Source organism: Clytia hemisphaerica, unplaced genomic scaffold, assembly GCF_902728285.1.
Source record: "Clytia hemisphaerica strain Z4C2 unplaced genomic scaffold, Clytia hemisphaerica genome assembly, whole genome shotgun sequence".
Lineage (NCBI taxonomy): Eukaryota > Metazoa > Cnidaria > Hydrozoa > Leptothecata > Clytiidae > Clytia > Clytia hemisphaerica.
In genome coordinates, this window is record NW_027103900.1 from 1014550 (window position 1) to 1037992 (window position 23443).

The 23443-nt window shown below is 35.6% G+C and overlaps 3 protein-coding genes across 5 annotated transcripts in view; 2 read left to right on the top strand and 1 right to left on the bottom strand.

The window, feature by feature from the left end:
* Positions 1-9091: 9091 nt before the first annotated feature.
* Positions 9092-11867, top strand: LOC136808831 (uncharacterized). Its single transcript, XM_067065383.1, has one exon. It carries the CDS (start codon positions 9126-9128, stop codon positions 9741-9743), a length of 618 nt encoding a protein of 205 aa, XP_066921484.1. The 5' UTR covers positions 9092-9125; the 3' UTR covers positions 9744-11867.
* A 167-nt stretch (positions 11868-12034) lies between these two features.
* Positions 12035-23443, top strand: part of LOC136808848 (uncharacterized) — a 51736-nt gene continuing 40327 nt past the window's right edge. For all 3 annotated transcript variants that reach the window (XM_067065406.1, XM_067065407.1, XM_067065408.1), the window contains exons 1-2: positions 12035-12217; positions 12537-12659. The gene's annotated coding sequence lies outside the window, so the exon portion shown is untranslated. The remainder of the gene's footprint in view (positions 12218-12536; positions 12660-23443) is intronic.
* On the bottom strand, positions 12882-21703 carry LOC136808840 (uncharacterized). Its single transcript, XM_067065398.1, has 8 exons — positions 20852-21703; positions 20207-20511; positions 19624-19764; positions 18811-18981; positions 18165-18325; positions 17659-17787; positions 14152-14304; positions 12882-13168 (listed from the first exon to the last, which is right to left on the bottom strand). The coding sequence occupies exons 1-8, from the start codon at positions 21133-21135 to the stop codon at positions 12992-12994; spliced, it is 1521 nt and encodes a 506-aa protein (XP_066921499.1). The 5' UTR covers positions 21136-21703; the 3' UTR covers positions 12882-12991.

The window sequence follows — 23443 nt, forward strand, 5'->3', positions numbered from 1 at the left end:
AGAGGTTTTGGCCTCACTTGGGGCTCGATGTTGCAAACACGATGCAGGATTATTCTACTCTCACAAAAATGCAAGTCTACAAGGGATAATTGTCATTCATGTAGACGATTTCTTCTGGGGTGGCACCATGGATTTTGTGCAGAAAGTTATCCAACCATTCAAACAAACGTTCGAGATTGGAACAGAAGAAACTGGTTCGTTCAAGTATCTTGGACTCAATATCACACAGACAAAGAATGGAATCCAAATTGAACAAACACGATACTGTCAATCAATAAAGCCTATTCCTGTCAGCAAAGAGAGAAAAACCCAAAGGAATCTACCACTAGGAAGTGGTGAAACAAAGCAGCTACGTATGCTGGTTGGTCAGATGAATTGGGCTGCTACGCAAACCAGACCAGATATTTTGTTTGATTGCTGTGAACTTGCATCAAAGATGAAGAATGCTACTGTAGCCGACATCCTAGATGCTAATAAAGTGTTGAAGAAATTGCAAAATAATGTCATGATCAAGCTCCCACCATTGAAAGACATCAATCACCTAAAATTTGTTGTGCATTCTGATGCATCCTATGCCAACCTTAATGATGGAGGATCACAAGGAGGCTATATCATACTGCTATCAGACGATATCTCAAAGAAACTGTCACCAATTGCTTGGCAGTCAAAGAGGATCAAAAGAGTGGTAAAGAGCACTCTTGCAGCTGAAATGCTGGCACTTGTAGAAGCAGCTGAATCGTGCTATTGGCTCCAAAGCATTCTCAATGAGGTTTTGGGAACTGAAGGTTGTAGAATTGAGTGTTATATTGACAGTCAATCACTGTATAATGCTGCTAATTCAACAACGTCGTTGTCTGATAAAAGACTACGAGTTGACGTTGCAATCATTCGTGAAATGTTGCAAAATAATGAGATTTCAAAACTTGTTTGGGTTCCCTCAAAATCTCAATTAGCTGATTGCTTAACGAAGAAGGGTGCTAATACCTCTTCGATTGTCAATGTGATGACAACGAATCAGCTTTAATGTAAAAAAATTTACCTGTTAATAATGATGTATATACTATTCTCTTCTTTTATGAAAAACAACCAACAAAAATGAGTAAAAAAAAAAAAGAAAAAGAAAAAAAAAAAGAAGAGATATGAAGAGAAGAAACGAAACGAAATGGTAAATGTTCAAAGATGTATATAATGTATATATTGAAAACTTTGTCGTTCAACTATCCTGCCAAGACACGGTAGAACCTGCACTTTGCAGGGGGTCACCAGGGATGGGAACGAAATTGATTTTGTTGGTTGAATATGACTTTGTCAAAAATACAAAAAGACAAAGAAAGGGGAGATTGTTAATCTCTACCTTATAGATGAATAATACAAAGTGATAAACAATAATATATGATAGCCAGTGGGGCTTTATGTGTAATCTGTAAATGGTAAACGTTCATATTGATTCTTGTGTTGGTTCAAGTTGGATTGTGTTCATCAAGTCTTCTGTTGGGAAGACTTATTATATTGGTTTATATTGCATCCGGTCAAGCAAGGATCAGCAATCACTAGGTTGGTAAATACCTATTTAACATTCTCAACTACATAGGTGAATTTGTTTACAAACAATAAAACGCCTAATCGATATAAAGCCAACGTCTTTATCGCTTTTGTTGTCCTGGATGCTCAGCCGCGTACATTGGCAAAACAGAAAGAAATTTGCACGACCACATTGTTGAACATGCAACAAGAAAAGACAGTTCAATTCATAACCACATGATGGAATGTGAAGAAATGAAATATCTTCGTAATCTAATGCTCTTTGATATTGATGATGTGAGTCGTGGTGACAAAAGACTCTATTGTATTAATCTGGTAGAAGATAATACTGAAATAATTGACAATGCGAACAATTGGAATATTCTACTCATTAAGGAGGCTCTACATATAAAACGACAAAAGCCTCTCCTCAATAGTGGTCTCAAAGCCTCAAGAGAATTATTTTTGTTTTCTTAGCTCCCACTTTGTTTTATTGTTTTTACCCTTACATTGTTTTATCCCCATGTGACTTATTGCACTCACTTTTATTGCATTCTAATTGTCTCTATTTTATTGCAAATTTTTATGACATTTTACCATGACTTGTACAAATACAGTAAATTTTCTTCATTTCTTAATGCCTGAATGATGTAAACGTTACTTTACGAAATATAGTTATTTTTTAACATCTTGTTTCATTTCCGTTTACTTTTGAATTTCGAAGTTCAGAATGAATATTTTCGGACTATCCTTCGTATTATATAACCATGATGATTCCTATTTTGAGTCAAGACTTTTCAATATACATCATCGATTAGCTTTGAGAAAATTCTACAAGACCCGCTGAAATATAACTCACCTTCGACAAGTCTGACGGACTTCTCAGGAACTTAAAAAAAAACAGTGGGACCTCTCGCGGACCCCTCACGTTGGAAAGAGCTCAGAATCTGAAATTTTTAAGTGGAATATCTTGACACAGACTCGTCAGTTGACAAAACTACTTGGGGAATCACGTTTTCTCATGTATAAGAGCAGGTACCCTTAAAATCTCAGACCATCTGATTATCCCTTTAAGGTCATTTTGGGGCCCTAGAATAAAACGGAAAATTCTAAATATGAGTAACAGCTAAAAATCTTGGAATTCCGTTCCTACCAGCTTGACTTCATAGTGTATAACAAAAAATTAACATCAGGCAAAAATAAACACTACATTTTTTCATTTTCGCCTTATATATATAAATTTTTGCTGAATCAGCAAAAACGGCAAAATCTCTAATTTTTTTGCAAAATATAGGAGAAAAATAACTTTAAAGCGTTAATATTTTCAGTTTTGAGTTTTAAGCTGTTTTTCTAAAAATTTTGCTGCATATTCCATACATGAATGGAACTAAATTTCAAATGAAATTGGTTTTCAGAAACTTAATTAAGAGGTTGTTAAATCAAAGTTTTCATTTTGAAAATTTCTAAATTTTCAGTTTGGACTTTGCATTATCGAAAATCTTGAACTATTTTATAAAAATCATAAATTTTACATCCATCAGGTCGTAAATCTAAGGGAAACACACAAATATGTCCATCATAGTTTCTCCCCCTATCACCACTGGGCTTAATAATTTGATTTTAACTACACCTCTGTTTTGGGGGCACCAAACCTGGCGTCTTAACAACCAGGGGTATACCGTAAAAATTTTATCAAACAAATTTATGCCCAAAAGCCTCTAAATCACATTTTCAAACTATGGTCAAAATTTTGTATTTTATCTTAATGAGATCTTGAGGATTCGCTAAGGTTGCAAACCTACGTTTTGGGGGCCATTACAAAAAAAGCTACCTATCTTTAAGCGATTGAAAGATGTCGTTGAAATTGAAATTTTTGAAAAAGAACTTCCAGGAAATAAAGTAGAGATGTTAAAGGTTTTCATGCAACAAAAATTTTTGTAAAATCTCTTTTCCTCTAGATTCGAGAGAAATTTCAAGTATGATCGACGTTTTGGGGGCCACATACTGTATGCTTGCCTGTGTTTTTGTGACAGAAAAGTAGAAGACCATTGTTTCAAAGCATTTTTTTCTGTAGACAGCATAATTTAAGACCATTTAATTACATGTTGTTGTTGTCTGATAATTTATAGACAGTGTTTAGATTATTTTGTAGATGACAAACATCCTCAGATTCAGAGATCTCATTAATTAACCAAGTGTTGCCCCAAAATAGCTAGAATGATTATTATTATTATTATTATTTCATCATCTACTTCTTTCATTTCATTTCGATAAATTTGTACAATTGGAGTTTCCTGATTATAATTAAATAACGAGTACATCCCGTACATAAATATAAATACTAACAACATAATATAGTACCTTGTTATGAGTAAAATTAGGAGTCAAAACACAAAATATATAACGTCTGAGACTTGATTGAGACTTGTGTAAAGTTAAAAAAAAGGCTAGCAGAACTGGACTGAAGTTAAGTTAAGCTTGAGATGATTCAAAGACAAAGAAGTTTCTGACTTGATTAAGAAAAGGTCTCAAAAGACTGGGCTAAAAATATTTCGTTCACCTAGAAATATAATATTTTAGATTATAAATAATTTTATTTAAAAAAAATAATATTTAACTTCCGCAAGGTTATCGAAGATGTATTAAACAAAGCTATCTCAAGGTGATTTGTTTTAGCTAAGGATAGATTGAAGAGCTTGATTAGGTTTCAATTCGTGAAATCAAGAGTGGTTCAAGGAATTTGAAAATGTGCAGTCTAGGTCGACGGAGTTACTAGAGTTTTTCAAAGTTCGGTTTTCAAACGTGCTTAAGAAATACTACATATACATATACATTATAAAGTTTATTAATTTCTTAACCGCTTGAAACTTTCAGTGGGTTCCTCTTCTCAACAATGCGTTTTTCAGTTGTAGCGAGATATGCAAAGTTTGTTTTGCATTCTTACTTTACTAGTGAGAAACCTATTGTTATACGAAGATCCCTAATGTAAGATGGTTTGAAGAATTGGTTCAAAGAAGACTAGAGTTGAAACTGGAATTCTAAGATGTGGGTTCCTCTTTTCGACAATATATATATACTACTTGTCTTACGTGGATCCCGGGCTTTGTGAAAAAAAATTTAGGAGTTTTCAAAAAAAGAGAATTTTTAGTGAATAATTTATGAGATTTGCATGAATGCTCGGACTATATGAGCAGTTCCTAATAATATAATCTTTTGGCACATTTCATGCCTCAACATACCATTCAATTCAAGTTTCTCAATGTCTTTGTCAAATTCTTTGTAAAATACACCAGTTGCACCAATTACAAAGGGAACTATCTCCACCTTGTCCAGATTCCACATGGCTTTCAGTTCGATCGCGAGGTCGGTGTACTTTCTGATTTTGTCGATACGTTTGGTGGCAATGTTGGAGTCATTGGGGATGGCGATGTCGACTATGATGGCTTTTCGTTGGGTTTTGTGGAGTATTAAGATGTCAGGTTTGTTATGCTGGAGATGGTGGTCAGTTTGGATTGAGAAGTCCCACAGGATTTTGATTTGGTGATTTTCGATTACTGGAGGAGGTGTGTAGTTGTACCATAGGTGGTCGGTGGTGTCTAGTTGATGTTTTTGGAGGAGAAGGATGTGTAGGTATTTAGCAAGGTCGTTGTGTCTTTTCAGATATTTGGTAGGAGCAAGGGCAGTACAACCGGAAATGATGTGGTGGATGGTTTCTTTGGATGATCGGCAGATTCGACAGGAGTCGTCGTTAGTTGAGTGGTGGATATGTTTCTTGATATATTTGGTGGTGATTGACTGTTCTTGGATGGCGCAGATGGTTGATTCGGTGGATCGTTTGAGGGTGGATGATTTGAGCCATAGGTTCGATTTGGTAGAGTCGATGTGGGGTTGTTGTAGTTGTCTGAAGTGTTGGCCGTGTAGTGGTTTTTGTAGGAGGGAGTTTGTCATGGATTCGATGTATTGCTTTTTAATGGTTTGTTTGAGTTGTAGTTTCGAGAGTGTTTGTGTTTGTTGATGGTCGATGTTTAGTTCTTCACAGTACTGGACGGCTTTTGCGTGGATTGATTTCTGGCCACGGATAAGTTGCCAATTGGATACGGCTTGGAGCAAGGGTTCATTGGTGTTCTTAAGATAGTGGCTGAAGTTGATTATCGTCTTTTTGTAGTGGTTGGTAATGTTGACGAGTCCACGGCCGCCGGATTTTCTGGGTAGGTAGATACGGAGAATGTCACTTTGGTGATGCATTAGGTGGTACTGCTGAAGAAGAGTGCGTGTGGACCTGTCGATTGCTTCTAGCTCAGTGATTGACCAATCGACGATCTGGAACCCGTAGGAGAGTGCTGGGACAGCATACGCATTGATTGCGGTAATGGTATTTTTACTGTTCAGTTCAGTTTTGAGTATCTTTTTGATTCTCGTGAAATATTCGACTTTAAGAGCTGCTTTGGTGTTCGGGCTCAATTGGTCTTGGTCTTTAAAGCCGAGGTATTTGTAATATTCCTGATTGTTTAACGACTTTATCTCCTCTCCGTTATCAAGTCTCGTATTGTTTGATCGTTTTACCTTCCCTCGGATGATGGTGAGCGTATTACACTTTTCGATTCCAAATGACATCTTAATGTCGTCGCTAAAACGTTTAACAATATCGATAAGGTTGTTCATAAGTTTATCGTTTGGGGCATAAAGTTTTAGGTCATCCATAAACATTAGGTGGCTGATTTTCTGGTCGGAGTTCGAAAGTTTGTAACCAATGTTTGTTTTGTTGAGGAGCCATGTTAAAGGAAGTAGACATATGACGAAGTGAAGACCGGATGGGCTGTCTCCCTGAAATATTCCATTCTTTATTTGAAACATTTCGCTCGAGATTTCAACTTCGTCAGTGTGGAGATGTAGGGATGTTCGCCAGTTTTGGATGGTTTTCGAGAAGAAGTTGATGGTGGTAGGATCAAACTTGTGGATTTTGAGCGATTCAATTAGCCAGTCGTGAGGGATGGAGTCAAATGCCTTCTTGTAGTCAATCCACGCAGTGCTGATATTGCGGCATTTCTTGACGGCGTCTGACATCACCATTGCATTGACTGCCAGTTGATCGATGGTACCGTAGGTTTTGTTCGAGCATCCTTTTTGCTCGTCCGGGACCAGATGGTTTTGGTCGATGTGGTTCTTCATCCGGTTCGTTATAATGCTCGTCATGATTTTGTATATGATTGGCAGGCATGTGATGGGTCGATAGTTGGCAGGGTTTCTGGTCTCGGCTTTCTTCGGAACAAGGGTTGTACGTCCAGTTGTCAGCCATTGAGGTGTATCGTTGGGATTGTTGATAGTTTGGTGGAGTATGTCTGCTATCTTTGGGTGTAGGTTAGTCAAGTAGCACCACCAGAAGTTATGGATTTTGTCTATGCCTGGGCTTTTCCAGTTCTGGAATTTGGAAGTTGCTGATTTAACCTCTTCACTCGTAATGGGTTGATATTCGGATTCGACAATCTGTTCGTTTACGTCATTTGTGTATTCGTCGAGCCAATACGCATCTTGATTGTAATGTTGCTCGTTGTTAAATATTGGCTTCCAAAACGAGTTGATGTCTTGCTCTGTTGGAGGTTCGCTGATGTGTATTTTGTTATCGCGCACTTCGTCGTAGAACTTGCCCGGATCATTTTCAAACGTGTTGTTGTGGTGGTATTGCTTTTCACGTTTGATGAATCGTTTTAGACGGTTGTTGAGCGCCATCAAACGTTGTTTCAAGGTTTCTAGGATTTGGATTCGCGATTGTTCGTCTTGTATGCTGAATTTGATTTTCATACTGTTGTTGTTTCGTTTGATTTTTGACGATGGATCAACGATTGACATTTGCTCGATTTTGTTGATGTCGGTGCGGAGATTGTCGATGCGAACTTTCATCTGGTGCTGCCAGTTGCTCCTTTTCGTTTGGCGCCGATCTTGTTTTCTTACCAGACATTGTTTTTCGAGTTGCGCAATTTTGATAGAAAGGAAGGCACACCCATAAGTGACGTCATTTAGTTGATTGACGTCAGATATGTCGGTTAGCAATGGCATGCCTTCAAGGGCTTTGTTGATTTTTTGCAAAGCTTTTTTAAGTTCAAATTCCTGTTTTTTCCCCGGCTTTCGAAAGGTATAACGGTCCTCAAAAGGTGTAATATTGGCTATAGCATACATCCGAGATATCATAGTTCTTACTCTGTCAATTTCGTCTTGGTTTTCGTTCTCTATATGTTCTGCAAGCGGTTCAACGTTCGGTTGGATGGCGGGTGGTGGAAGTGGCGGTGGTGGTAGATTCTCTTCCGTTTCGGCTGGTTGGTCTGGTTGATTGGTTTGGTTTTCTTCTTGATTTGGTTGGTAGACTGGTTGATGTCGTTCGTCATTGATTTCGGACTGAATGGTTCGTCTCATATCGTCAACTTCGATCTCCGTCAGCCAGCTACCTATTGTGTTTTCTCTTGTGTTGATCTTTTTTTCTATCTGCCTCAGTTGATCACAGATTCTTTGCTCGGTATTGGGAGCTTCAGGGTGGAGCAGCATCCATCTTTGGTGGAACTGCTTCCTGTATGGTTGTTCTGGATCCCTCAGAATAGTCTCGAAGTATCAGCGCATTACATCTATGTTCATATCCTTCGTCCATTTTGTTCGCTGTCTTCTGTTGTTTTGGATGTTTCGCGTGCGGTTCTCTTGTAGATCTGCAGGCTGGACATCTGTGACATTCTGTTGGGTGTCCATGTGTTATTATGTTGTTTGTTGTTGTTTTCTAGTCGATCTCGCTGGGATAAATGCGATCCCAGGGAGATTTTTTTTAAATTCGATCAGAGCGCAGAAAGACACGTCTGCACTCTTCGACGTCAAATAATAATTGCTTATAATAATAATAATAATTATTATTATTATTATTATTATTGTTATTATTATTATTATTGGACTTATTTGGTGACTACACTGTGAAATTTGCTTCCTATTCAAAGGAAATACTTTCAAGAAACGCCCTGGGAATTTATTAATTTTTTCGGTATTTATAGGAGGCGCATTAATTCAAAGGAGGCGTTTAAAAGAAGGGAAGAAGGGAGCACTTTTACGAGTTTTAACCAACTTTTACTTTAATAAAGTGAACCTTGTTTTGATTTTTCGTTTTCTTTCAATTAAAATGTATGTCATTTTAGAGATGTAAAAAGTTAGTTTGAATACTGAAAGAATACAACTATCAACAATTATTCAAGTGATTCCTCCTTGCAGCTAACTTTTGTTTCAAATAAATGCCCCTCCTAGTGGGAAGGTGTTTATTCGAAGGGGTGTTTATTTGAGGGGGTGTGTATTGAAGATTTTTTACTTTCAAGGAGGGATGTTTATTCGAGGTGGACGTTTAAAAGAAGGGTGCATTTTAAAGAAGGAGGCATTTATTTGAAGTTATATGGTATAGAGCTTTTTCATGATTTGTAACGTTATTCCTGCTACTATGGAAGCAAACGTTCGAATCTGAAAAGACTGTGCCTTACGCAAATCAAACATTTGCTTCTATAAATCATAATGGCAGAAATTACATACCTTTAACAAAACATAAAAAATCCCTATCTTATTATGAATTTTTAGAGAATTAGAAAATGGCAGCAGACTTTGTGTTCAAAATCATTATCGTTGGAGAAGCAGGAGTTGGAAAATCCTGTTTACTCAGGCGGTTTGTCGATCAAAATTTCACAGAAAATTATGTAAATACCATTGGAGTGGACTTTAAGGTACGCACAGTTGAGATGATGGGGAAAACAATCAAATTGAATATCTGGGATTCTGCTGGACAGGAAAGATTCCGTACTATTGTGAATACTTATTATCGAGGAGCTCGTGGTATATGTTTAGTTTATGATATCACTGATCCTGATTCGTTCATAAGACTTGGTAACTGGTTAACTGATGCAGGGGAGCAAGCTGACGAGCGTGCTAAGAAAATGATTATAGGAACTAAAACTGATCTAGAATCACACCGTAAAGTGAGTAGGGAGGATGTACAAGTCTTTGCTGACCGCATGAATTTAACGGTTGTTGAGACAAGCTCTAAGAATGGTTCTAATGTTGAAGCAGCTTTTCTATCTTTAACCAGACAATTACTTGAGGATGTCACAGATGGTGAGCTCGAAAATAATGGGGGCAATAATATTCAATTATCTGGTAATACTCAAAGTTTGGATCAACAAAAGGAAACAAAGAAAAAGAAATGTTGTTGATACTGTGTACTTTTCCGGTGACGAGATTCTTGTTTGAATCTTCCTCTTCATTTAGACTTAAAAAAAATTATTAGAAATTATTTAGAATTGCTACTGATTTTTATTTTATAATTACAGAAATTTGAGTTTGCGATTGATAAATTGAAAAAAATGATTGAAAATTTGATAATAGAATTGAAGATTCAAGATTTCACAGGCTAAACTGCGCTCTGATATCATCCTTCTGTTGGTTTAAAATTTTGAAGGTTTTGCGTCACTTATGGCGTGAAGGTAATAAAGATATAGATGGAGAGAACGTCTCGGTAATGACCTAAATGATCGTTGAAATCTTTTATAAATCTAATTCAAAGTGGCTTTTCTTTGATGTACCATCATTGGAAGCAAAAAAATCCGAAATGTAAATTTATAAGAACAGAAGTGAGAATGTTATCCTGATTGAAATAAACATACTATGATGCAAAAAGTTCTTGTTCAAACGTGATACAAAAATATTTTTCTCAAAGTAAGGTTACAATAGTTCTATGATCTGCTATGATTCCATATGGATGTATTTTTGGGCGAACACTGTGCTAATTTTGAGAGTTTCAGCACATTTTCCTTGAAAATTTCTTCACTAGAAATCTTTACATCTAAAAGGGAGGGGGCTTTCAAATTCTGATGGATGATTAATTAAAAGGTTACCTAATCGTAATATAGAATTCTTTTTGAAATTTATCGATAATTTTATGAGAGGGGACCCTTAGAAATATATATGATTTTGTGCTTGTTACGGCAAGCTTAATTTCTTTTTTTTTTATCAACAAAGCTATTATCTCACAATAGAGTTGTTAAAAATCCAACATCTTTTTGTTCAGTTTTTTATGAACTTAAATATTCCCATGAGTGCACACAAAATTAATCACTTTTTCCCATTACAACTAAGGAGCCGTTTGCTTCCGATGATAAGGTACAATGAAACAAAATGAGTTAATTCTCCATCTATTTCTTATTACCTCCATGCTTATGGAAAGCTGATATGAGAGCGTTATCAACCTTCTTTAATAGACATATTTTTATGTTTCAGGTACTGACTTTGATATACACTAGACCAAGCTATACCGGCCATATTTGATCGGAATTTTATAAAAATGGTGGTGCCCTAATAATGGTAGCATGGTCGATGTGGGTCAGTCTGTAATTCAATAAATCTTTTTGTTTAAAAGTTTTTTTCACCATTACGTCGCATCAAAATAAGAAAGCCTTAAGTCCATTTTTGTAGTTTTGAGAAAATCAAGTTTAAAGGTTTAAAATGGCTGCCATTTTTGACCATGTTGGGCTAGCTAGCTGCTTTTTTGATATGAATATAAATGAAGAAAGATCTTTCAAGTTCTAAAGTATCAACATTGTCACTTATACCATTGCGGAGATGTGAATGCTTCTTCATAGCATGTTTTTCGAGAATGGACTTAAACCTTTTTTTCTATGTAAATTTCCTTGATTAAAACTGAAAATTTGAAAAATTTCCAGTGAAAAAGTGTCTTAACTCCAAAATGGACTTAAGACTTTCTTGCTTTAAACTTTCTTAACTTTTTTGAACTCTTTAACTAAAACCTTAATCTAAAAGGTCCTAAAGTCCAACTAAAATGACAATGGACTTAAGACTTTCTTAACTTGAGAAAATTTCAAAAATAAAAATTCTTATTTTTCAAAAAACTTAAAATTAGGCCACTTTAGGTTGGTTTTTGATGGATTTAAGCCAAAAATTCGATAAAAATGGGGTGTAAAGCATCGGTATGGTCATAACTCAATTTTTGAAAAAATGGACTTAAGGCTTTCTTATTTTGATGCGACGATTAGTGAGTAGTGGTACCATTAGGGTGCCACTGTCAAAAAACTCTGAACAAATATTCTACTTGGTCGGGATGGAGAAACTGTTTAGGGTATTAAAGTCAGTGGTCTCAGGTCATATTTCATTTTTGATATATTTATGAGTGATTTTTATTTTTATTACTTGAATATTTCTTTTTGTACAAACATAGATGAATATAATTTTGTATTTTTTGGGCTATAAAATACAATATGAATCATTTAGGGACTCTTGAAAATTTGAATTACATACTTCAAAAATATTGGAAAAATTAATTACTTCTTTTTGTGTGACTTTATTTCAAGGTTTTAGAATTTTCTCGGTCAATAATAATGCAACTTGAATTTTAACTTTTCCCTTGTTTTTCCATTTCTTAAATAAACGCATCTATCAATTTTTCAATATTTTTTAGTATTTTCTCTTATTCAGCAAGTTCGCTCGAAAATTCATATCCGCTTGAAATCTTCTTTTTTAGGTATCAATGAAATCGGTAATAAAAATAATAATGATAATGGTCCCAGATAATGTGAGGTAATTGCTCTATTTAATTGTGCATCTTGATGTATGGTACCACACAGATATCATGTCGTACAAACAGAAAAAATATCAGTTTTGGAAAGTTGAAAAAGTGAGTATTATATTATGTCGAATCAAGATCGAGTCTTGAATTGGCGCTCCAAATTTCTGTTAGCCTGGGGATCCATGCTACGATTTCTCCTTTTATATAAATGATAGCGAAATAAATAGCATGGTTTGGGGTATTAGTTTGATTTCCCATGAATCAAATTTATTTTTCACTGGTCACACTTTCTTATAAAGAAATTTACTAAAGTTTTTTAATCTTAGTAAGTGGGGACAGCGCTATTGGGGGCACCTTTCTAACTTTTAAAAATCCTTTTCCCGTAATCTTAAAAGAGTAGAATTTTGGAAATTTTACTTGATTTCAGGAGTGAGATTCATTTCACAAATGATTTTAAAGACAATGGAATAAAAGATTGGAATGAACGAAACCTGAAAGATATCCAAAGCATATCAAGTCAAATAATGAAGTGTTTGTTAACACGACTACCGTAAGTTTATTTCTCTGGACTTTACATGGTCTTTTGACTAATCTAGGTTTTATGATATCGATACATCGAATCTCCATAACTCGAACCCGCACAGGGAACGCAAATTTGTTCGCGTTAAGAAATTTTTGAGTTATGGAGATTGGTTCACAAGAAACTCAACTGTGGTATTTTTTGCTTCATAGATTCTCTACTTTGAAGCGCTAAAGTAAGTAAGCTGGTAAATTATATATAGAGTTCAATGTATTTTTCGAAAAAATGTAAATTTCCGAAATGATGATTTTGTGTTTGGTGGATTTATTTTATAAACTTGTGCTCTATTTACAAATGAAAGCTTACATAGAGAAATATTCTGTCAGCATTTCTTCCATTGGTTTTTGTGCGTTTCTATGGTAATGAACGCCATCTTTAGTTCCTGATGGAAACGAGGCTGTCAGGGGGTAAATATCCAGCAAATGGTGACCTTGAGTACAAATCATAGAGTTGGCATATGCGTTGAATAACTCCACTCTCTTTAAGGGAAAAAGTGACATGATATTATTGATAAATCTCTAAACCCTCTATTCCCACGTTAATTTTTCCAATCGTTGTCGTAGATCTAGTATGTACTAGATCTAGTATAAAGATCTAGATTTGTATAACCATCAGATCGTTATGTTTTCTGCACATCACGCTGAAGTTCTAAAGGGATGTGTGAAAACAAACGTTCTGACGAATATGCAATCTCGATTTTGTAAGGACCGCGTTCGTTTCAAAGGACTGGGAATTCCTTCAGTTGGTTCAGAGGTTTACCTTGCGCATAAGAAAATTATGATCATCCGCTATCGGGTTAAATTTGTACAGTTTCTATTAATCTTGACAGGGCAACAAAACGTCGAAATACTTTTCCCACATTTTTGTGTTTTCTGTGTCAACATAAATTTCTAGTTTTTAGATACTGTAGTTGACCATGAAATTGTCTTTTGTTATGATGATTTCGGAGCAGTAGTGGTTAGAGAGCATGTTTGGAAGAAGCTCCACGCAAATCGACTATTGTAGCCAGGCCACCTCTCATGAGGCTGACATAATCGCCCTAAGTTGATGGTCCGGGTAGTTGACAGGAAAATTGCCCCTGGGAAATCCATCTTATATTCGATTGAAGTAATTTTACACCAGCATCTTTATATGTCACCAGAAGCCCATGATGATGAATGAAAAGCCTGTTCCGTTTATCTCTTGATTGATATTTCAGACCAATGAAAGTTGTGTATAAAAACGATCCTGTCGACATCTATACACAGATTTCTGTAAAGCCCGAAGGGCTAGATGTGAATATCTCAAGAAATATAGTTGCTATTGTTCTCGAAAATCTGCGAAGCTCCTAATTGGTCATGTGGTGAAATTCTATTATTGTAATGTCACGTGACCTAGGTAGGATTTCCTACCTAACCACGGCACACTTTTCAGCCAAAGCACGCCATCCAGCACTTCGGATTTTAAAAATTTATGACTTTACCTGGCTAGTTAAATATCTTCTGAAGGCACCCATCACACGAATATCTTGATTGTGAATAGCTGTCGTACTCTTCCAAATCACGTGACCTTGAAATGTTTTCAACGTCTCCAAAAGACGGTTGATGATCTTCCGATACTTACGAAATGAGGTGTTCTAAAATTATAGTTTGAAAAGGCTTTGACGGTTTGCTGTTCGAAAGAGAGCGAAAGAGCTCATAACGGTGACCTTAATGGGCCCAATGGTTAAAACCTTTAATCATGCAACATTGCACAAATGTTTTACAGAAAACTTGATATACCTCAAAAATCGGAGGTTTCGCGGAATTTAATTTCGTGGTTGAGAGGATTTTTTGTTTATGGTCTATTTTTCCCTAAAAAGACTTATTTTCCGCGAACATTTCTTCCCTTGACGCTTAAGAGCAATTGCACCTAAGAAAATCCCTGAATCATCTTAAGTGGGATCATTGATGTCTTGGATTTTTTTCATTTTTAGATATGTTGTGGGGGTTCATGGGTGGAACAAAATTCCAAAATTTGAGCCTCAGAGCTCAAGCCGTTCCCGAGATATCGCATTTTGAAGTTTCAAAAATTTTGTCTAAAATACAGACCGGTAATTTACAGACCAGAATTCCAAATTGCTGTAACTCCTTATTGGTAAGTCTAAATGACATGAAATTTTGCACAGATACACAAGACCATAAACATTTTCTAAAAACAAAAACAAAAATTAAATTTTTTTCTTTCCAAAATGGCGGATATTTGAAGCCGAAGTTTTGAACTGCTTGAAAATACCGATTGGATTTGATTCTCAGTTATTCCCAGCCCGAGATTCCAAATTGAATTTCTTTTTCAGATCCTGAAAGATCAATCCTTTAACTACCAAATATCAAAAATCTGTCGTGGAGAATTCATTTTTGGCTCAATAAATCAATTTTAAAGATGACCTATATTTTCCGAAAATTCCCTAGCAACGCCCTAGCAACAAGGCTTTAACAGGCTACTCCATGTACTGGAAGGCTCATAAACTGGTTTTAATGATTGACAGTCCATTTCTGGACAGTTGTGATCATAGACTGATCAAATCATTAGAGGATATTCCTCTATATGCAAAAGAAATTCATAATTTTCACTGCCTGCGATGATATTAAGAGGCATTTTTTTAAGAGTCTTCAGGGTGTGGTACCTCATCCTCTTGGATTTTGATGAAATTTTGACCAAATGATCTATCACACAAGAAAATCAGACCCTGAAAATTTCATCTTGATATCTCACTTAGTTTTGAAGATACAGCGACTCAAAGATAGGCTACTAAGCTAAAATTGACCCCTAAATTTCATGAACTCTGGTGAGGAGCAGATTTTGAAAGCCAATGAGTTTTTATTCAAGTACATTAGAAAACTGATTTATATACAGTGGATTTCAAGAACTGTTTGTAGGGAATCAGAAAAAATCAAATTGAGTCTTCAAAATTTTCCCCGAAAATCTTTAGCACCTCCTGTAGAGGGCTTCAGACTGCGTAATCTGGGTTTGGAAGCACTTTTAGCTGGCTGCTGATAGTCCTTGAGACTTTTTTAAAGCAAACTTTTGACCTGGAGTGGTTTACTGGTGGGTTTTGGCCACAAAAACAACATTTTCAGGATTTCCATATTTGCGTAACTGTCAAAAATGGCCGAAAAATTGCTATTTTGGCAGATCTGGAGCAAAATTCACGATGGCATATCTTTTTGCGGCAACAACAAATTTTTTTGAAACTTTCAGCAAAGCTTCCTTAGTAGGTCTAGTTTATAGCCTCAAAAAATCTCAGTGGGTTTTTGAAGTCTCTTAAAGATATGACCGATTGAAAATTTGCTTAACTTCATTGTTTTTCCCTCTTAAAATGCTAAATCAGGCCCACTTAAGGGCTCTAAAGGTAAATTTTTGTCAAAATATTGGTTGATCTTCTCTAGCCAACTAATCATTGGCATTAAGGGAACAACTGTAAAAGATTTCAGGTCATTTCCATCAGCAGATGACATTTTATGACTGTTTCTTTATTTTCAAGTACAGAATATGTAAAAAAATGCGAGACTGACATCTGGCCTTTCCTACCATTCCAGGGCCTATATTTTCAGGAAAAGCCTCAATCTTTCACAGTTTGGTGAATATTACTCTTAAATATAAGCAGGTTACTTCAACTAAATGTTTTAACAGTACTTAATTCCTATTCAAAAACTTTTTGGAATCATTCAGAAATCCTACTTTGACAATAATTTGTGCTTTACCGCAAAATTTCTAAGTCCAAGTGTCGTGATTAACTTTTAGACTGTCCAATATCTCTATATTTGTGTACACTAACCGCCTTACTTGTTGATTCTTAAATAACTAAACAACATTACTAGGGTGATATTTTATGAGATACTGCAAACAATGATGTTTAAATCTTCTGGACAAGAAATATTGGACAGTCTAAAGCTAATCACGAAACTTGGACTTAGAAATTTTGAGGAGTCACCAGAGTTCATGAAATTTAGGGGTCAATTTTCGCTTAGTAGCCTTTCTTTGAGACGCTGTATCTTCAAAACTACGTGAGATATCAAAGTGAAATTTTCAGGGTCTTATTTTCTTGTGTGATAGATCATTTGGTCAAAATTTCATCAAAATCCAAGAGGATGAGGTACCACACCCTGAAGACTCTTAAAAAAATGGCTCTTAATATCATCGCAGGCAGTAAAAATTATGAATAATCTTTTGCATATAGAGGAATATCCTCTAATGATTTGATCAGTCTAGGATCACAAATGTCCAGAAATGGACTGTCAATCATTAAAACCAATTTTTGAGCCTTCTGGTACATGGTGTAGCCTGTTAAAGCCTTGTTGCTAGGGAATTTTCGGAAAATATAGGTCATCTTTAAAATTGATTTATTGAGCCAAAAATGAATTCTCCACGACAGATTTTTTATATTTGGTAGTTAAAGGATTGATCTTTCAGGATCTGAAAAAGAAATTCAATTTGGAATCTCGGGCTGGGAATAACTGAGAATCAAATCCAACCGGTATTTTCAAGCAGTTCAGAACTTCGGCTTCAAATATCCGCCATTTTGAAATAAAATTTTTTGTTTTGTCTTTGTTTTTAGAAAATGTTTATGGTCTTGTGTATCTGTGCAAAATTTCATGTCATTTGGACTTACCAATAAGGAGTTATAGCAATTTGGAATTCTGGTCTGTAAGTTACCGGTCTGTATTTTAGACAAAATTTTTTTAAATTTCAAAATGCGATATCTCGGAAACGGCTTGAGCTCTGAGGCTCAAATTTTGGAATTTTGTTCCACCCATGAACCCCCACAACATATCTAAAAAAGAAAAAAATCCAAGACATCAATGATCCCACTCACAGATTTTCTTAGGTGCAATTGCTCTTAACGTAGTAGAAGTGACTGTATTTTTCACTATGACCAAATCCTTTCTCAAATGTTTTACCATTATCAGTGCATTTTGCTCTCTAATGCCCACCCTTTCTATAATTTTACCTTAACAAAATGTGCACCAAGGTTGAAGATTAGAACACTGTGTTCGTCCATTTGAGGTTGCTGGACAACTTGGTTGAAATAGCTTACAATGCGATTTGGATCAACATCTATATCATTGCAGAAATGTCTCTGAAGAAATGAAACGTAGATTCATTTTGCATATAGTCAATAATTGAGGATATGTAACAGCTTAGTTCATAGATGACATAGAGGTAATTTTGATTCGCAGAATCTTGTGCATAGTTTTTTGGGAGTATTTTCACGTTCACGGTGTATGGATTAATCTTCAATAAAGATATGAAGTCATTGTTTCTAACCTGATAAAAAGTCTCGTCTTGGATTTAGACCATGTTCGCACTTAACGGTTCCGTTTCGCTCTGAAACGAAATGAAGCCATTCTATTGGTCAGTAGTAACGTAAAACTTGAATTTTTAACCAATAGAATGGCTTCATTTCGCGTCGGAGCGGAACGGAACCGTAGCGTTTGAACGTAGTCTTAAACGTACCATTTCGTAGAGTTTCTTCGGATAAATCCAATTATAAGTGTTATTGCACGACTGGAAAACATCTGTACATAAACTTGTTTTCTTCAGTCTCTTGTAGAAGTAGTAACTTATGGAATCGCCGTATATCCATAATGTTGAATGATTTCTGTTTCCAATGGTCCCTAGAATAAGATTACCGGGTTGTTAACAGTTAGATTTGGAAATATCATGGTAATTCCTAGTTTGAATCGTAGACCTCTTCAAAACCCCAGGTAGTAAATATCTGCTTAATAATCTACCACCCGCTATCCGGAGGAGCACGAATCCGTTAGTGGATTCCAGCAGTCTACGTAATTCCGGAATCATCCCGGAGTCATGCTCATGAACTAGATACCACCTGTAGGGGCCTTTAAAGCAACGTAACCAATGCGTCATTTGATATGACCTATAGAGATTCCATTTCTTATAGACTTCCTAATTCCTCCTATTTTCATTGAATTATTGTAATATCGTAATTATATGACTTTACATTAGTCATTAGACAGCAATCAAAAAAATATTATCCTTGTCAAATCCATAATACATTGCGAGAATTTCCTTAAGGGATCGATAAACTTTTATTTACAACTTACGATATTTAAACCAAAATATATTTCCAAGAACTCACTATTCTTTGCTTTCATTTTGGGTATAGTTGGTATAGTTTCTTTCCATTGCCACCCATCACCGCCATCACCAACGCCAACTGCACCCTCATTCTTGCGCCATGAACCATGTCCGTCCCATACTGATTTACACTTGAAACCACAATTGATTTTTGTCAAAATCTCTGGTAGCACTGAAAGAAAACAAGTGCAAAACTGAACAACGGTTGAAAGTACTGTTCTCATTTATTCAGATGCAATGTCAAAATATGGGGGTGTATTTTAGTTTTAGTAATCGCGCAGAACTCTATAGCTATACTTCCTATATACTTTCTATAAGAAACTCTTTTCGCTAGAGGATGAGCAGAAGCCTATAATTTCCATTGCACTTTTTCTAGAAGATGCAACAGCCTGTAACAGTCCATATTATACGGCCTCGTATTCAAACTATATGATTTTGTTACTGCAAGCGGTAGATCGTCGGGGATTCTGACCTTTATAAATACTGGCAAAAGTTACATCCTTCGTCTTTGATCGGGGTTTTCGAAAGTGGAAACCGCAAAGAAGCCATTACAGTGCTAAACATTGCCTAACTTTCAACGGTGCTACATCTCAAGTGTTCGGGGATACTATTTCTAGCGCTCTCGATGCATTTCACCGCTATTGAGTAGTTCTGCCATTAGGCACGCAAGGCACAACAAAATTATAGTCAAAAAATTTTGCTTGGCCAGGATTAAAAACTACCTCCAGGATTTATATAAAGTTCAGTATCTTTGATAACAGAGCTGCTATGTACAAACTGATATGAGAATATTTAGCCAACGCTGAATACTAACTTGTAAGGTCGATGTTAGGTTTTGGTATCTCAATGAGGATTCCAGGTGATATTTCTTCGTGTATATAATCGTTCATTTTGGATTGCGTGTCAGCTTGGATTAACTTTCTTGTGTTATTGTTTTTAGATGACGCACAGTGGGCTGAGTGAGAAAGATTGGAGATTGAGAATTGAGAGTTGAGAATAATTTTAGGACGAAATTCTTATGCTTTTGTCGTGTTATTTGATCTGCTAAAGGGAATTGCAAAAATGACAAACTTGTCCTTAATTCTCACTCTATCTTCCATGTGAAAAGGAAGCCTTATTCACAAACTATAGCTCAATAATACTATACTGTGGAGTCTCTATAAATCAAACATGCACGGAGAAGATAAGTTCGTTCGAGTTGAGGAAATTTTGAGATATGCAGAGATATGGAGTAAGCTTTATAAGGCATTGTTAACTGGGACGAGAAAACCTGTTCGGATTAAGTAGATATTCGAGTACACATAGAGGCTCGAGTTTCCATTATAGTACGTCAGCATGGCTGGCTTGCCTTGTTTTCCTGCTAACAGGATAATTTTTTAAGTGTGGTTTCCACTTACCATTGACATACCATTCCGTCTGTGGTTCTTTAATTCCATTACAAAGTGTGTATTCCAAAAGCACTTGAACTCGATAGAAACCAGGTGTCCTTAGAAGAGCGATAGCATCATAACTACCATTTTGAAGATCGAACACTGAAGCTGAAATCGTTTCTGGTCCGTGAAATATCACTCTAATGGAATCACCACCGAATGTTTTTGACATTCCATAGTTGTTGAAAGTGTCAATACGAAGTGATGTGTGTTCGCCTGCACTTTTGATGAGAACTTGCGATACTTGACTGAGTTGTGGATTTGTTGCAAACCTGAAACACAGAGTGAAATATTTGACATTTTTTGAACCACAAACTTGAAACTCGGATATGTTACCCTTGATCACCATCCTACTTTCTGCTAGGCTGCTGGCATCCACTAACGGACTTGTGCTTCCTTTACTACCTGCGGTTTTGTAAAGTTCTGCGATCCAGACTAGCGGCAACAGGCCCATATACTTTGTTAGGCTTTTACTAGGCTACGTCATATCTTCCTCCGTTTCGAGCGTAAAACACCTATTAGTAAGGCCTAAAAGCATGGAGCTGGCTATTGTGTAGACTAGAAGCATTACTTGATTTGTGATTAAATTTAAAATAAACGGAAAATATGTACCTTTTGTCTTTCTTGAAATAGTCTCTTTTCATGCATTCGCCAAGGATTTCCCGCCATGCGATTTGTTTACTTTTAACTCGACACCAGTCCCTACGCAGTTGTAAAAAATCGAACGTTTCTGCTGCTTTATGATGATTGGTTCGCGATGACGTCAATTTCTTTTGATGACGGGATATTAAGAATGTTGTGAACGATTCGGGCGTCAGAAAAAGATGTTGAATTCCTATCCAGCATATGGAGGTGATGAGTAAAAGACTTGAGACGACCGATTTTAAAACGTGCATCTATATAGCAGTCTACCGTATAATATCCTTCAAAGTGTCATCAATATAATGCCAAAAACATTTTACTCACAGCTTTTTGTCTCGTGGTCCATATCATTTGTAATCATTCAATGATTTTGCTTTATATAACTTTTGATTTATTGATGCCGCTTCATATACAAAAGTTTTTGCAAAAAAAATTGTATTTCGCGAATGTTTCGTTTTAATTGAAGAAACACTAATTGTTCACATTTTTGAAATGTTTGTTTATTGTTGGGAAGATAACAAACGCGACTAATACCGTTCTGTTTCTTTACCATTTTCTTAACCATCCATACAAAATTTCTCACAAACAACTTATGTTATGTTAATTTATGGTAGGTTTGAAAGTGTTAAATCTAATCGAAATATTGGGGCCAATTTATGTTGCTTCTGAAAAGCCCACGACCTTGAAAAATTGAAAAGATTTTTTGTATTTTAATATCCTTTTTGAAGTAATCAGTGCTGGTCACAATTTCCATACTGTTAACTATCTTAAAGCATTTTCTAGCCTGGATATCCAAGCTCAAAATTTTAGAAAAAACAAAATTTACCTCAAGTAACAAAGTTCTAGAATTATAGAGCTTGGTCTCCCTAGAGAATGAAAGTGTAAACCCATGTTACCAAAACTTTTCTAGCCAGCCCAGGTTAGCCAAACAAAAATTAATGAAAAGCAGCTTTACAAGATCTAAAGCCATTCAAAACAACTAAAGATTACCACCAAAGTCCAAAAACAAGTTTGCATGCATTATCATGACCAGCCATGTTTCCTTGGAAAATGAACTTGCCTCTGTTTTCTTCTTTTTCATGTTTTCTTGTAACAGAAAGCTGTATCTTCACTAGCAAGTGGAGGATTATCCTATTTTTGTTTCAGCATTGCTCCGCGTCATGTAGATTGGCCCTTACGGCTTTAACGAGGCGAGCGCAAGCAAGCGGAATGCATTCTGATTTGAGAAGGCAAATCGCTTTAGGGAGACCAGGCTGTAAACCAGAACATAAGATATAAAAAACTAGACTTTCAAACCTCTCAATATATATTTATGATATAGATATGAATTTCTTGACCATAGTCGGGAATTATAATTTGAAAGATTATGAACATAAATTTTTACAAAAGAAAATTTATTCTTTAGCTTTAAAGAATTAGCTAACACTTCTTTAGCTATAAAAATCGCTAATTTTGCTTTGACTTTTTTTAACGAATCAGATTGCAGATATATTTGGGTAACAAACATTTAATAATTTATATTTTACATATAAACTCATTTTCTGAAAAAGGCTCCCCCGGGAGAAGGTTCTATTAACCCATCATTGAGAATATTTGTGAAGTTTACACAAACAAACTGCATGGAGTGACATACATAAAAGTTTTTGTTTGTAAATTCACTACACATTTTTTATAAGAACATCCAAAATTTTTGAAGCCTTCTGATATGTTCTTAACTTTTTGAGTTGTAAGCCTAAAAATGTTCTTAACTTAACATGTTCTTATTTTTGCCATTTTTTGAGTATTTTTGTCCATTTTCTTAAGAAATTGGGTGTTTTAGAGTCCGTGAAGCCTTAAAATGCTCTCAACATTTTGGCCATCGAAGCCTTATGTTCTTATATAGTTTGTTCTTATGAAAAAAAACGTATACCAGTTCCCTAAATCATTTAAATTACTTTCCTCGAATCCATCCCTTATTTACCCCATGTACGGACATTTCTTAGAAGAGCCCAAGGAAAGTAAACAAAAACTTTCGGGAATTTCAAATGCCAGGATGAAAATTTGGACTATTTCCGGAAAGTTTGCTAGATATAATTCAGGACACTTTCCTTCAAACTTATTTGTAAAATTTTCAAAAAAAGGTAGTGGGATAGAAAATCAAATTTGTTTGACATGTTTTTTGCGTGTAAACTCATCACCAGCCCCCTCAACCGCCAAATGCGCTGTTAAGGATTGGCAGGTGTATTCATTGTGCCGAGTCCTTTTCATATTAATCAATTAATCAGAATGGATTTCTCGAATTCAATTTGATTTGAATAATTCATCAATATACCAGGAAAAGAATTAATTAAATAGTAGTCAAAACAAGATATTTGAAAATATGAAGGATTTTTTTTAATAACGAAAAATTATTTCTATCGAAGTTCGTAAAAAGAAAAGACGCACTGTCACATTTTGGTACGCCTTTTATGATTTTTAAGGTGACAAATTATCATTTCAACCGAAGGTCGCTGAAGCAAAATCGTACAATGTGGTTTGGGTTTCATATTTATCTTCTCAGTTTAAATCTACTTTCACTTTTCC